Source organism: Perognathus longimembris, chromosome 28 (assembly GCF_023159225.1).
Source record: "Perognathus longimembris pacificus isolate PPM17 chromosome 28, ASM2315922v1, whole genome shotgun sequence".
Classification (NCBI taxonomy): Eukaryota; Metazoa; Chordata; class Mammalia; order Rodentia; family Heteromyidae; genus Perognathus; species Perognathus longimembris.
The window spans coordinates 21,857,388-21,871,388 of NC_063188.1; the positions used below are offsets into that span (position 1 = coordinate 21,857,388).

General features: G+C 37.3%; 1 protein-coding gene across 3 annotated transcripts in view; it reads left to right on the forward strand.

Annotated features, from left to right (window-relative positions):
* Thoc2 (THO complex 2) overlaps positions 1 to 14,001 on the forward strand; it is a 104,068-nt gene that overhangs the window by 10,728 nt on the left and 79,339 nt on the right. For all 3 annotated transcript variants that reach the window (XM_048336908.1, XM_048336909.1, XM_048336907.1), the window contains exons 2-4: positions 985 to 1,043; positions 7,623 to 7,714; positions 9,531 to 9,582. In XM_048336908.1, coding sequence (XP_048192865.1) covers positions 985 to 1,043; positions 7,623 to 7,714; positions 9,531 to 9,582 — 203 coding nt within the window. The remainder of the gene's footprint in view (positions 1 to 984; positions 1,044 to 7,622; positions 7,715 to 9,530; positions 9,583 to 14,001) is intronic.

Here is a 14,001-nt window from a genome sequence, read left to right on the forward strand (position 1 = left end):
GGTGTGAGCCAGTGATGTCCAGCTTTATCTCTTTTTTGCTTTAGTTAAGTATAGAGCGTGAGTCTTTATTTTTAAAACCTGGTTGCCTGGACTATGATCAATTTACATGTATTTACATCCTGCATAGCTGGGATGATAGGTGACTCCCACTGTAATACCCAACATATTTGTAGATAGTGGATCTCACTCTTGCCTGCCTCTGCTGACCTTTCACCATCATTCTTCTGACTTCCTCCCAGGTAGTTGGGATTATAGGTGTGAGCCATGGTGCTGGCCATATTTTCTTTATCCAGTCATCCATTGATAGGTTCCTAGGTTGATTCCATCTTGGCTCTTGTGAATAGTGCTGCATTGAACATGAAAATGCAATATCACTTTGACATGCGGATTTTAATTCCCTTGGTGCATTCTTTCCTCAGGAACAGAAGGTACATGTTGGTAGTTTGTTTTTATGGCACAATCAGCTATTGACAGATGGCTGGATTTTTATTAGAGATCTTCAAATGGTGATGTTCTAATTGTATCATTCCCTCCTGATTAGCATATATTGTGCAAAATAAGGGATTTAACTATGACGTTTTATACATACAATGTTCTTTGATTATACACACCCTTATCACCCACACTTACCCTTCTCCTTGTTGATTCCCCATTCAAATAGATTATTCCTTCTCTACTTCTATGTCTTTAAAAAGTCTAGATACTCCATGTATCTCATTTCCTCTTTATTGGTGAAATAATTCAAAACCTATAGATATTTGTGATCCACTATTGACATTAATGAATTTAATTTTCAGAATAATGAATTGATTCATTATAGTGTCCTGGTTCTGACTGGTTATGGTTTGACGGTTTGGTTGAACTAATGTATTTAAGTGTACTTGGTATATTTCCATATATTTTTAAGGTTGATAAAATTTGTTTTATTAGAATCATTTGTTAGGATTGGAAATGTATAGATTATTTTTTTCTGTTTTATTCTAGCTTGCATTTATGCCGGCTTCTCAGTGAAAATAAAAGCCATGACAGTTCTACTTACAGAGGTATGATATTTAAAAGTATTTATAGCTGTTTTTTCTGGTTTGATTAAAATGAATAATTAAAATTTTTTTATTGTCAAAGTGAAGTACAGAGGGGCTACAGTTTCATATATGTAAGGCAGTGAGTACATTTCTTACCCAACTTGTTACCTCCTCCCTCATCTTTCCCTCGCCTCCCCCTCCCCATTTCCCCCCATGAGTTGTACAGTTAGTTTACACCAAATGGTTTTGTAAGTATTGCTTTGGAATGGTTTGTCTTTTTATCCTTTGTCTCTTGATTTTGGTATTCCCTTTTCCTTCCCTAGTTCTAATATACATATATACAGTATCCAGGGTACTAAGATCAGATATAGTGAAAGCAGGGGTGAAACCACAGGAAAGGAATATGAGAGAAAAAAAGGGTACTGTTTCACATGGCATGTTGACAATAATTACAACAATGATATACCACTTGTTTCTATAATGTGGAGTTCATTTCACTTAGCATCATTTTATGTGTCATATGGACATAACTATTGGGCTATTGTGATCTTCTATTATGACTAACCTAAACCCTTACTAATTATTCCCCATGAGGGAAACTATAGAGTCCTTATTTCTTTGGGTCTGGCTCACTTCACTTAGTATGATTTTTTTCCAAGTCCTTCCATTTCCTTACGAAATGAATAATTCTTTAAAAAATTTTTTTATTGCGATTTAGTAACTACATATATTTCACAGTACACATTTTAACTTTTACAATGATGATGAAAATCATTCTAAAATTAATAATTCTTTATTCATTATGTATGGGAACCAAAGGTATGAGTTCACATTATATATACAGCATGTATATAAATGAGTTGAAATTATCAAAAGGCACATCTTGTATGTTTATGTTATTTGACCTGCATTTTAGTCATATGCTGTTGCCTGGCTTTTGTATATTTAGGTAACATTCATTTGTAGCTGTACCATGCATAAAATGTGAGAGAAAGCTAGCATGGAAAGAAAAACAGTTTTGATCTCGCTTGTTAGAAATTTTCCACAGACAGAGTTTGGTGTTTTCACTAAAGCTAGTTATGTTCAGGTGGTATCTGGGGATCTTGTTAAAGGCAGTTGTCATGGAAAACATTAAAAGCAAAGGAGTTGTTTACTGCATATCACAAAAAGGATTTGCTAAGTAAAATGTTATATAATTAAACAAGGTATTGGTTTTAGTTTTAAAAGATTTTACTGTTTAACATTTACTAATTGAAAATTAGGCTTATGGGTTTGGCAGAAGAGGGGTAAAATAGAAGCAATTGTGATTGTATAGCAAGTTTAAAATACCATTGTTTTTTCCATTGGTCCTGGGGCTTGAACTCTGGGCCTGGCACCAGTCCCTGAGCTTTTTTTTTTTTTTTTGCTCTAGGCTGGTGCTCTGTAACTTGAGTCACAGCTCCACTTCTAGCTTTTTGGTGGGTAATTGAAGATAAGAATTTAAAAGATTTTTCTACCTGGGCTAGTTTCGAACCTTGATCCTCAGATTTCAGCCTACTGAGCATCTAGGATTATAGGTGTGAGCTACTGGCACAAGGCTTTAAAGTATTTTCATATGTATCTTCAAAAGTTTTTTATTATTCTTATAAAGATGATGCACAGAGGGGTTACAGTTATGTATGTCAGGTAAAGAGTACATTTCTTTTTGGACAGTGTCACCCCTTTCCTCCCGGTTTTCCTTCCATCTCCACTCACAAGTTGTACAGTTCATTTTCAACTTCATGTGTAGTGAGAACCGCTGCTGCATTTGCATATGTACCTTTTATTGACAAAACCCGTGGTTTTCAATATGAAAAACATGGTTTTTCTAGTCAGTATTTTATTTGAACTTATAAATCAATACATAAAATTTATTATAGTTATTTAGATAATACCTTTGTGACTAGAAGATGAAGAACAGAATGTTTTTCTATAAAATCATTTATTTTATTCTGTCAAACATTAAATATTGTCTTAATGGGAAGAACATACTTTTTTTTTGCTTGTTTTATTTTTTTGCCAGTCCTGGGGCTTGGACTCAGGGCCTGAGTACTGTCCCTGGCATCTTTTTGCTCAAGGCTAGCACTCCTATCACTTCAGCCACAGCGCCACTTCTGGCCATTTTCTATATATGTGGTCCTGAGGAATTGAACCCAGGGCTTCATGTACACGAGGCAAGCACTTTACCACTAGGCCATATTCCCAGCATTCTACCATGCCTCCATCCCCAATTGGCTGCCATTCTAGCCACACCTCCAAATCCATTTTACCTTCAATGCTCTTGGGTTTTGTTTGTTTGTTTGTTTTTGGTTGTGGAGCTTGCACTCAGAGCTTGAACACTGTCACTAAGCCTTTTCACTCAAGGCAAGTGCTCTACCACTTTTAGCCACAGGGCCACTTCCAGTTTTCTGGCAGTTAATCATAGGTAAGAGTCTCATGGTTTTTCCTCTCCTGGCTGGCTTTGAACCACGAACCTCAGATCTCAGCCTCCTGAGCAGCTAGGATTATAGGCTCGAGCCATTGGCACCTGGCTTGAGCATTTTATTAATAGAAATGGAAAGCATGAAATTGATCTCATTCCTTTAGGTCAGTATAATTTTTCCCTTGCTCTCACATAGTGTACTTATAAGTAAAATGAAGTCAAAATTATAAAAAAATAACCCCACCATCATGCCTTGTTAGTGAATAGTTGGAAAAAATCTGGTTATTTTATATATTTCCTTAGAAAATGATAAATGGGCAAATTTCTTTCATTCAATCCAGCATTTTCAGTGACAAAAATTGAGTTGACTTACAGTTTGATTGCAAACTAAACAGAATTTAAAAGATTTTTCTACCTGGGCTAGTTTCGAACCTTGATCCTCAGATTTCAGCCTACTGAGCATCTAGGATTATAGGTGTGAGCTACTGGCACAAGGCTTTAAAGTAGTTTAGTGATTAGTGATTAGTAGTCTGTTTAGTAATTAGTAGTCATATCTGGGGAAAGTATTTTTTATTCACTTACATTTTTTATACAGGGGGCTTCATTTGCATGCAGATTTACAAAGTGTTCCTATCAGTCTTACTCCCTGTATCAACTCTCTCTACACTTCTCTTCTTCCTAGAGATTTTTTTCCTTTTTGTGGTCCATTGTAAGGCATGAACTCAGGGCCTGGGCACTGTCCCTGTGCTCTTTTACTCCAGGTTAGTGTTCCACTTGAGTCACAGTTCCACTTCTGGTCTTCTGGTGGTTAATTGGAGATGAGAGTCTCAAGGACTTTCCTATCTGGGCTGGCTTTAAATATTTAAAGCAGTCCTCAGAACTCAGCCTCCTGAGTAGCATTACAAGCATGAACCACTGGGGCCTGTATGTTAATTGTTAGTTATTTTATTAGCATATAGGTAATTATTAGTAGTATATAGGTATACAGTTATATATAGTTATATGAGTATATTAGTTATACTGAGTTATAATATACTAATAACTATACAGTTAGATTTGATTGTTACCTATGCAAACATATTTACAATATATTCTAATCAGTTTTAGCCTCTCATTCTTCACGTTGGGGGAGTGTGTGTGTGTGTGTGTGTGTGTGTGTGTGTGTGTGCATGTGTGTGCATGCATGCACGTGCGCGTGTTGGTCCTGGGGCTTGAATTCAAGGCCTGGGTACTGTCCCCACCTCTTTTTTTTCCTTCCCCAATTTAGTGCTCTACCACTTGAGTCACAGGCTTAACTTATTTTTTTTTTGGCCAGTCCTGGAGCTTCACTGTCCCTAACCTTTTCTTCTTTTGCTCAAGATTAGTGTTCTACTACTTGAGTCACAGTGCTACTTCCAGCCTTTTCTGTTTGTTTTCCTGTTTGTTGATGCTATTGGGATTTGACCTTAGGGCATCAAATTTTCTAGTCCTGTGCTATACCACTTGAGCCGTATCTCCAACCTTTTTTGCTTTAGTTATTTCTAAAAATTTATCTATTTATTTTTGTTTCAGTTTGGGGCTGGAATTCCTGGCTTAGGTGCTGTCCCTTAGCAGGTTTGTTCAAGGCTGTATCACTTGAGCTACAGCTGTTTGGACATAGGAGTCTCATAGACTTTCCTGCCCAGGCTGCCTTCTAACTGCCAACCTCAGACAGATTTCAGCTTCCTGAATTTCTAGGATAATAGAAGTGAACACCAGCACCTGGCTTTAGTTACTTTTTTGAATATGGTTTCCCATTTTTTTCCCTTGGACTTGTCTCCATTCTTCTTTTGCGGGGGGGGGGGTAGTCCTGGGGCTTGAACTCTGGGCCTGGGTGCTGCCCCTGAGGTCTTCAGCTCAAGGCTAATGTTCTACTATTTGAGCCACAGTGCTACTTCTGGTTTTCTGGTGGTTAATTGGAGATAGGGGGCTCATGAGTCTGGGAGCTGGCTTTGAACCCTGATCCTCAGATCCCAGCCTGCTGAGTAGCTAGCGTGAGCCATCAGTACAGTCTTGTCTCCATTCTTGATCCTCTTGATCTGCCTTCAAATTAGCTGGAATTATAGATGTGGTTTTCCTTCTTTTTAATGTTTGGAATTGGGTAAAAGTTGTAGTGTATGAAACTAAAGAAAAACATGGGTAGAAGAAGGTACTCATTCAACCTCTGTCTGTTGAATCTGTTAAAATAACGATTTTTTTTCTCTTCAGGAACTGGGGTTATGATAATTAATAATTCTGAATGGGTTTACTTGAGGTTGGCACTTTTCATAGAATTGCTGTTGTAAAATACAGGGGCTGGGAATATGACCTAGTGGAAAAGTGCTTGCTTCATATACATGAAGCCCTGGGTTCGATTCCTCAGCACCGAATATATAGAAAAAGCTGGAAGTGGCACTGTGGTTCAAGTGGCAGAGTGCTAGCCTTGAGCAAAAAGAAGCCGGAGACAGTGCTCAGGCCCTGAGTTCAAGCACCAGGACTGGCAAAAAAATGCATAAACATAGTTTTGCTTGAATTATGATACAATTGAAGAGAAAAAACCCATGAAGATGTTGGGTGAGCTTTCTCTGGTAGTAGAAACACAAAACTGAGTGTTAAGGCTTCTTTCTTGTTTGTCACTGAAACCCTGATACTGAACTGAGTATAATGTGAGTTTGTTTGGAAAAATCTATGAAATTGGCTGGTGAGGAAAATGCTTAGTTTATATCTATCTACTTCCTGGATGTCTATGTAGACATTGCATATAATTATTGACATGGCACTTATAAATTGATATTGCTGAATTGAAACCCCTTTAAAGATTATAAGGTAGAAATCAGAAAAAAATAGAGTCAGGAGATAGTGGCTCACAGCTGTAATCCTAGATGCTTTGGGAAAGAGGGTATCAAGTTCAAGTTCAGCCTTGGACATTTAGGGAGGCCATATCTCAAAATTAAAAAAAAAGGATACTAATTTAGACCATTTGCCTATCATGTAGAGGCCTTGGGTTAAATTCCCAGTACAGAAATAAAAAAGTAGCTGGACACTGATGGCTCAGGCCTGCAATCCTAGCTATGGATGAAGCTGAGATCTGAGGCTTGAGGTTCAAAGCCATCTTGGGAAGGAAAGTTTGTGGGACTCTTAACTCCAATTAACCATCAGAGAACCAGAAGTAAGAGCTGTGGCTGAAGTGGTAGAATAGTAGCCATGAGCAAAAGAGGGATGGACAGTGCCCAGGTCCTGAGTTCAAGCTCCATGACCACTACCACCACCACCAACAAAATTGTCACTGGGAGTGGCTCACACCTGTAATCCTAGCTACTTAGGAGACTGAGATCTGAAGATCATGGTTTGAAGCCAGCCTTGAAGCCAGCGGAACAAGAAATTCTTGAGACTTATCTCCAATAAACTACTCAGAAAAAGGTTGGAAGTGGTGCTGTGGCTCAAGTGGTAGAGTGCTAGCCTTGAGCAAATTTTAGAAGCCCATGGACAGGGCCCAGGCCCAGAGTTCAAGCCCCAGGACCAGGGAGGAAAAACTTCTACAAGCTAGGTGCCAGTGGCTCACGCCAGAAGTCCTAGCCTACTCAGGAGATTGAAATTTGAGGATCATGGTTCCAAGCTAGCCCAGGCAGGAAAGCTTGTGAGATTCTCTTCTCCAATTAACTACCAAAAAAGCTGAAGTGGAGGGGCTGGGAAGATGGCCTAGTGGTAAAGTGCTTGCCTGGTATACGTGAATCCCTGGGTTCGATTCCTCAGCATCACATATATAGAAAAAGCCGGAAGTGGTGCTGTGGCTCAAGTGGTAGAGTGCTAGCCTTGAGCAAAAAAAAAAAAGAAGCTCAGGGACAGCGCCTAGGCCCTGAGTTCAAGCCCCAGTAACATCACAAAAAAAGTATCCAAGAATCAAAATGTGAAAGATTATGTATAGTGAATGTGAATGCTCAACCAGTAGCTAGAGGAAGATGTTGCTTTTTAACTAATTATTGTTACAATTTTATAAAAATAAAATTATAAGCTGCTACAGAAAAGTATTAGAATTCGTTTTTTTGTTTTCATTTCTGATCTTTATAAAAATTCTGAGAACTAGGAAAAAAATAGATTTTCCAGAGATCACTGCCTTTTGTGTTTAAGAGATTGTCCTAAAGCTGTTTTTTTATATTCAACAGATTTTCAGCAAGCCTTGTATGAGTTATCATATCATGTCATTAAAGGAAATTTAAAGCATGAACAAGCATCTAATGTTCTTACTGATATTAGTGTAAGTATATACACATTTATTTAAAACTTAATTCTTACATGTCTCTTACTTTTGATACAAAGATCCTTGAAGGGTGTAACTTACATTTGATTTTATTCAAAATTATTGTAGTGTTTAACATAATGTTGGTAAGTCATTTTTTCCTAGACATGTATAGGTATCTTTCCAACAGGTTGTGAGTAAAGCAGATATGATGAGTAAGCAAGTTGAGAAGAGCAAACAAAGTTCACTTAAATGAAGAAGGCATTTCCTTTTATTTTTCCTGTAGGTTGTTCAAATGAACTTTATGTAAATGTATTTGGTTCTTATTTAGTTTCTCTCTCTCTCTTTTTTTTTTTTTTGCCAGTCCTGGGGCTTGAATTCAGGGCCTGAACACTGTCCCTGGTGCTCTTAACACGAGCCATAGCACCACTTCTGGCCTTTTCTATATATGTGGTGCTGAGGAATCAAACCCAGGTCTTCATGTGTACAAGGCAAGCACTCTAGCACTAGACCATATTCCCAGCCCTTAGTGTCTTTGGTTTTGATTACTTAGTGATAGTTTTATACACATACACATACATTTACAGTTTGGCAGATTTTCTTCTTTTTTGAGCAATTTTTTTTGTCCTAGCTTTTTCATATAATACAAACTGTAATATCTTAGCCACAGAACTGTATAATATGTAAGTATATGTATATATATATCATTGTAACTTATTTTTAGAATTTCTTATAGTCTCTGAAAATATGCGAATTTTAGAGTTGCTATAGTGCTACCAAAGTGAAATTACAATAATTGAATTATGATCCTTTTTAATAGAAGATGGTTCTAAAATTGAGCATATGAGTGGGAAGTCAGGAGATAAATGTAGAATGATTCTGATGTTCTCATCTAGAAACAGGACTTGGGCTCAGTTACTCCAAAAGCTATAAACCAGAGCATATAGGTAAAATAAAGATAGATTTTGGTAAATATTTTTATTTCCAGAGAATCTTGTATTGTAGAACAAATAGTTGTTAATTAGTTTTATAATTTTTAGATTTTTTGGTCTTCTGATGCCATTATGATTTTTGTGTAGGTGAAGTGTTGACTTAGCATTTGAATACTTGAATAAAAATAATTATTTTTAATGGCCACTGGTAGTTCATGCCTATAATCCTAGCTACTAAAGCCAGCCCAGTCAGGAATGTCTGAGAGGCTTTTGTTTTTGGCCAGCCCTGGGGCTTGGACTTGGGACCTGAGCACTGTCCCTGGCTTCTTATTGCTCAAGGCTAGCTAGCACTCTTCCACTTGAGCCTCAGCATCACTTCCAGCTTTTTCTGTTTATGTGGTGCTGAGGAATGGAACCCAGGGCTTTGTGCATGCTAGCTAGGCAAGCTCTCTACCTCTAAGCCACATTCCCACCACCTTGAAAGATTTTTATCTCCAGTAAACCACCCAAAGTCAGAAGTGGAGCTGTAGCTCAACTGGTTGTGCATGAACCTTGAGTAAAAAAGTTCAGGGACAACATCCAGGCCATTAGTTTAACCACAGGACTGGTACCAAAAGAAAATAAAAACAAGTGTACCATTTTGACAGTCTGGGTTTAGGTGTAAGTTATTCTGAATTTCAGTGCTTTCTTTGGTGCTTTTCATGAGTTTCTTTTATCAGTTATTTTATGGCAAAAGTTTGATCATTCTAAATCGTTCTGTCTTTTCTATTAAACTTAATTTGAAGAATTTTAACATAGGAACGTTGGGGTTTTTGTTAGCTTGTATGCAATGTGTTATTTTGAAGCCATAATGCTTGATGTGTGCTATTATTAACTATAAATAAATTTATTTTTGAAATTAGGAATTTCGTGAAGATATGCCCTCCATTCTTGCTGATGTATTCTGTATATTAGGTAGGTATTAAGCCTTTATTTCACCTGTAATGTACTGCTTTCTAAAACTAACATTAAAGTTTTATTTCAGGCTGGAGGCCTGCTTGGCACATTTAAGACCTGAAATTGAAACTTAAGTAATATAAAAAGTTTTCTTTTAAAATGTTTTTCAAACCTAGAAGAAATCTTTTACTTTGTAGTCATTTAAAAAATTTGTTTGCAATATAATGCAAATTTTTGAGTGTTTAGCAATATATATTTATATAAGTTTGAGCTAAATTAACTCCTTGTAAGCAAAAACAGCCAAGTTCTCTGACTTTGAGTTGTTGTGATTTTTAGTAAACAAATAATGTTGGGCTGGGGATGTGGCTTAGTGGTAGAGTGCTTGCTTAGCATGCATGAAGTCCTGGGTTCGACTTCTCAGAACCACATAATCAGAAAAAGCTGAAAGTGGTGTTGTGGCTCAAGAGGTAGAGTTGCTACCCTTGAGCAGAAGTTCAGGGACAGACCTAGAGTTCAAGCTCAGGACTGGCAAAAAACAAAAACAAAACCCAATAAAAAGCAAATAATATCATTCAGTTCAGTTTCCAAAGAGTTTCACACTTCTGTCACTCTTATTTTGCTTTTGTGCTCTTTTGATTGTTCTTTTAGGAGGACCAGAAAGAGCCAAAGTAATCAAATTACTTGTGTTTGGCTGGGTGCTGATGGCTCATCCTTGTAATCCTAGATACTCAGGAGGCTGAGATCTGAGGATCTTAGTTCAAATCTAGCCTAAGTGGGAAAGTCCATGAGCCTTTATCTCCAATTAACAACTGAAAAGCTGATGTGAAGTGGTGACCCAAGATGTAGAAGCACCAACCTTGAGCAAAAAAAATCCTCAGAGACAGCACCCAGGACCTGAAAGTTTTACTTGTGTTTTGAGAATGAGAAACAAGCTTTGGAGATGTCTTCTCTACTTTTCCAGAATAAATAAGAACTAGTGCATTAAAAAAATTATGTTACAAAGGTAGTATCCCTTCATGGGGAGCATGGATTAAAAAATAATGTATATAATAAATATCTTTAATTTTAGATATTGACTAAGAAAACATTATACTTTTCCCATTAATTTTGTGCTTTAAATTTTTTTCTTTCTATACTGTTGAATCTAGTAGAAATCATTACTTGATATTATAATACTTAAAGATACTCTCTGAGAGTTTGTCAAGGTAGAATGAATTATTTTAGTTCATCATTCTTAATTCCCAGAATTAGATAAATTATATGTTTTACTGAAACTGCAAAATTTCATCTAAACAAATATAAAGGTCTGTGTGTGATCCTTTAAATGTTTCATATTTCAGAGTAGTGGTAATGTTGGGAACAGTTGAAAATGTTGGGAGCTCTAAATGAAAAGAACAGGTTCTTGATAAAGTATCCATATGTTCTTGATCATTTGTCTCTTATTTTCATTGGCATAATTATTAGTGGTACCCTGTTTTTCTTTTCATTTTGTTTTTTGTTTTTTGTTAATCCTGGGGCTTGAACTCTGGGCCTGGAACTGTCTCTCAGCTTCTTTTGCTCAAGCAAGTGCTCTACTACTTGAGCCACAGTGCCACTTCTGGCTTTTTTTGAGTAGTGTATTGGAGAGAAGAGTCACAGATTTTCCTGCCTGGGCTGACTTTGAACTGAGATCCTGACTTTGAGACCCTCAGATCTCAGCCTCCTGAAGTTGCTATGATTATAGGTGTTAGTCACTGGCTCCACGCTGTAGTAGCACCCTCTTTCATTCTCAAAGCTGTCCTTGTTTGGATGATAAATTACATGTTTGTAGTATCAGATTGGTTGTTTTATACTAAACAAAACACTTTTTTTTTTTTTTGCCAGTCTTGGGTCTTGAACTCGGCCTGAGCACTGTCCCTGGCTTCTTTATACTCAAGGCTAGCACTCTACCATTTGAGCCACAGCGCCACATCCAGCTTTTTCTATATATGTGGTGCTGAGGAATGGAACCCAGGGCTTCATGTATATGAGGCGAGCACTTTACCACTAGGCCATATTCCCAGCCCCAAAGCTGTTATTCTTTAATAGTTTTAGAATTACATTTGATTTTAGTGAAAAGCTCTCAATTTCATTAATCCTTAATAGTTTTAGGATTATCTTTGACTAGTCATCAATTGTTAGCCTATCTGTCCTAGTAATTCTATTTTTTTTGGGCCAGTCCTGGAGCTTGAACAGTGCTCAGACCCTGAGTCCAAGCCCTAGGACTGGAAAAAAAAAAAAGAAAGAACAATGGCTACTTCCAGGGCAGAGGGAAAGGCGCCAAGGGCATTAGAGGGTATCTGGGGAGCTAGCACTATTTTATTTTTTCCCCATGGATTCAGTTTTCTTTTTTTTTAAAATTAAATTTTATTGACAAGGTGTTGTGCAAAGGGGATACAGTTACATAATAAGGCAGTGAATACCTTTCTTGTGATATCTTACACCCTCATTTTTCTTTCCCTTCCCTAGATCAGGTAGGCATATATATATATATATGTGTGTGTGTGTGTGTGTGTGTGTGTGTACAATATCTAGTGTACCAAAATCATACACAGTAACCACATAGGGAGCGCCACAGGAAATTCATCTAGAACTTTGAAGATAATGTCAACAATAGAATCCTCCTGTGTCCTTCTCTTGTACAAGCAAGATTTTGATTGCATACTTGGAAAGAGATTCCCCTCACATGCCCCCTCACCTCTTCCAACCTGTGGTAGAATAAATAGACTAAAAAGAATAAAATAGGGTCATTCCAGATTGTGGTAGGGGAACAGGATAAGACTGTGAGAGATCTCTAATCCTGATGATAATAATAATAATATTAGCAATAATGTAGGCACTATTTTGGGGCATCTTCCATGGTTTAGGCATCATGTTAATAAACATGTAATTTTGTTTTAATCCCCAGAAGCTCTGTATTGTAGTTGTACAAATGAGGAACACAAGCTACAGCAAAATGATGATTTTTATTTCAAGACCATATAGTCAGTAAGAGAGCATTTAAAAACCTGTATCTCTGGTTTATTTAGAGTGCCCAGAATTTAACAGCTACATCATACTGTTTTTCTGTTTTGTTTGAGTTAAAAGAGAAATTCGTGCTACAGCCCTTTTCAAGTTAAGATAATTTAAAAAAAAGAATTTTGAAAAACAAGGGAAAAAAGTGGAGAAACAACATGTAGTGTGAGAGAGCATGAGAGTTATTTTAACTTAAAAAAGGGACTCTGAAGAATTGATGCTCATAATTGATGTTCTGAGGTGGGGTTATATTATTTGGGACTGTTGACAAGCGTTGAAAAAATTGAGGTTTTTTTTCACTAAAATCTGTGGGGAACTTAAAATTTATTAGGGTAACGGGAGTTGGGGATAAAATGAGTTTATTTGAATGGTCTTATGACCATTCAAAAACACAAACACAAAAACACAAAAACACAAAAAGCACGAAGAAAATAGGGAAAGCATAATAAGGATAACAAAGTACTATATTGACTTTTGGGAAAGCTCAGCTAAGAAATTTATGGAGGCCTATTAAGCATTTGATCACATGGTGAAGCTACGATAATACCTTATTCAGGTCAGGTGTCTAAGAACAGAGGATGAATCTTCTCTTAGGTACTCTAATCTTAGGGAATCTTAGGAACTTTTGGGGCCCAGAGGGCGAATAAGTAAATAAGCCCACTTTGGTTTCAAACCCTTAACGTCATTGTCCTTGAATTTCTAGGCTATGCAGGGACTAGAATACCAGATAATAGCATAACAGCTGGTGGAAGTTTCTGGAAAGACTTGATAAGATACCCCTGAACTAAAAATCATAATGAGAAATTGAGATTATACTACAATTTATATCCCATAAATTACACTATAGAATCTCCACCCTCTTTTTTGTTCTTTGAACCCAGGGTCTCAAACAGACTAGGGTTTCAGCTACATCTCATCCCCCCTAAGCTTGCTTTACACACTTGTGCTGACTTTGGACTTAGCTACTGGGGCCAAATATGGGAAATGACAATTGTCCAAGAAGGAAAGGTTGGGAAGGACTAGGAATTTTTTTTTAATTGTTTTTGGGGCCGGGGATATGGGTTAGTGGTAGAGTGCTTGCCTTGCATGCGTGAAGCCCTGGGTTCTATTCCTCAGCACCACATAAACACAAAAAGCCAGAAATGGTGCTGTGGCTCAAGTGGTAGAATGTTAGTCTTGAGCAAAAAGAAGCCAGGGACAGTGCACAGGCCATGAGTCCAAGCCCCAGGACTGGCAAAGGAAAAAAAGTTTTTCTTAAGGAGTTGTACAAAGGGGTTACAATTCCTTAAGCCAGGTAATGAATGCAATTCTTCTTGACAATGTCATCCCTTTCTTTGCTTTCCCACATTTTCCCCCTCCTGTCCTTGCCCACAGGTTGCATAGTTCATTTTTTGCATGGTGTAT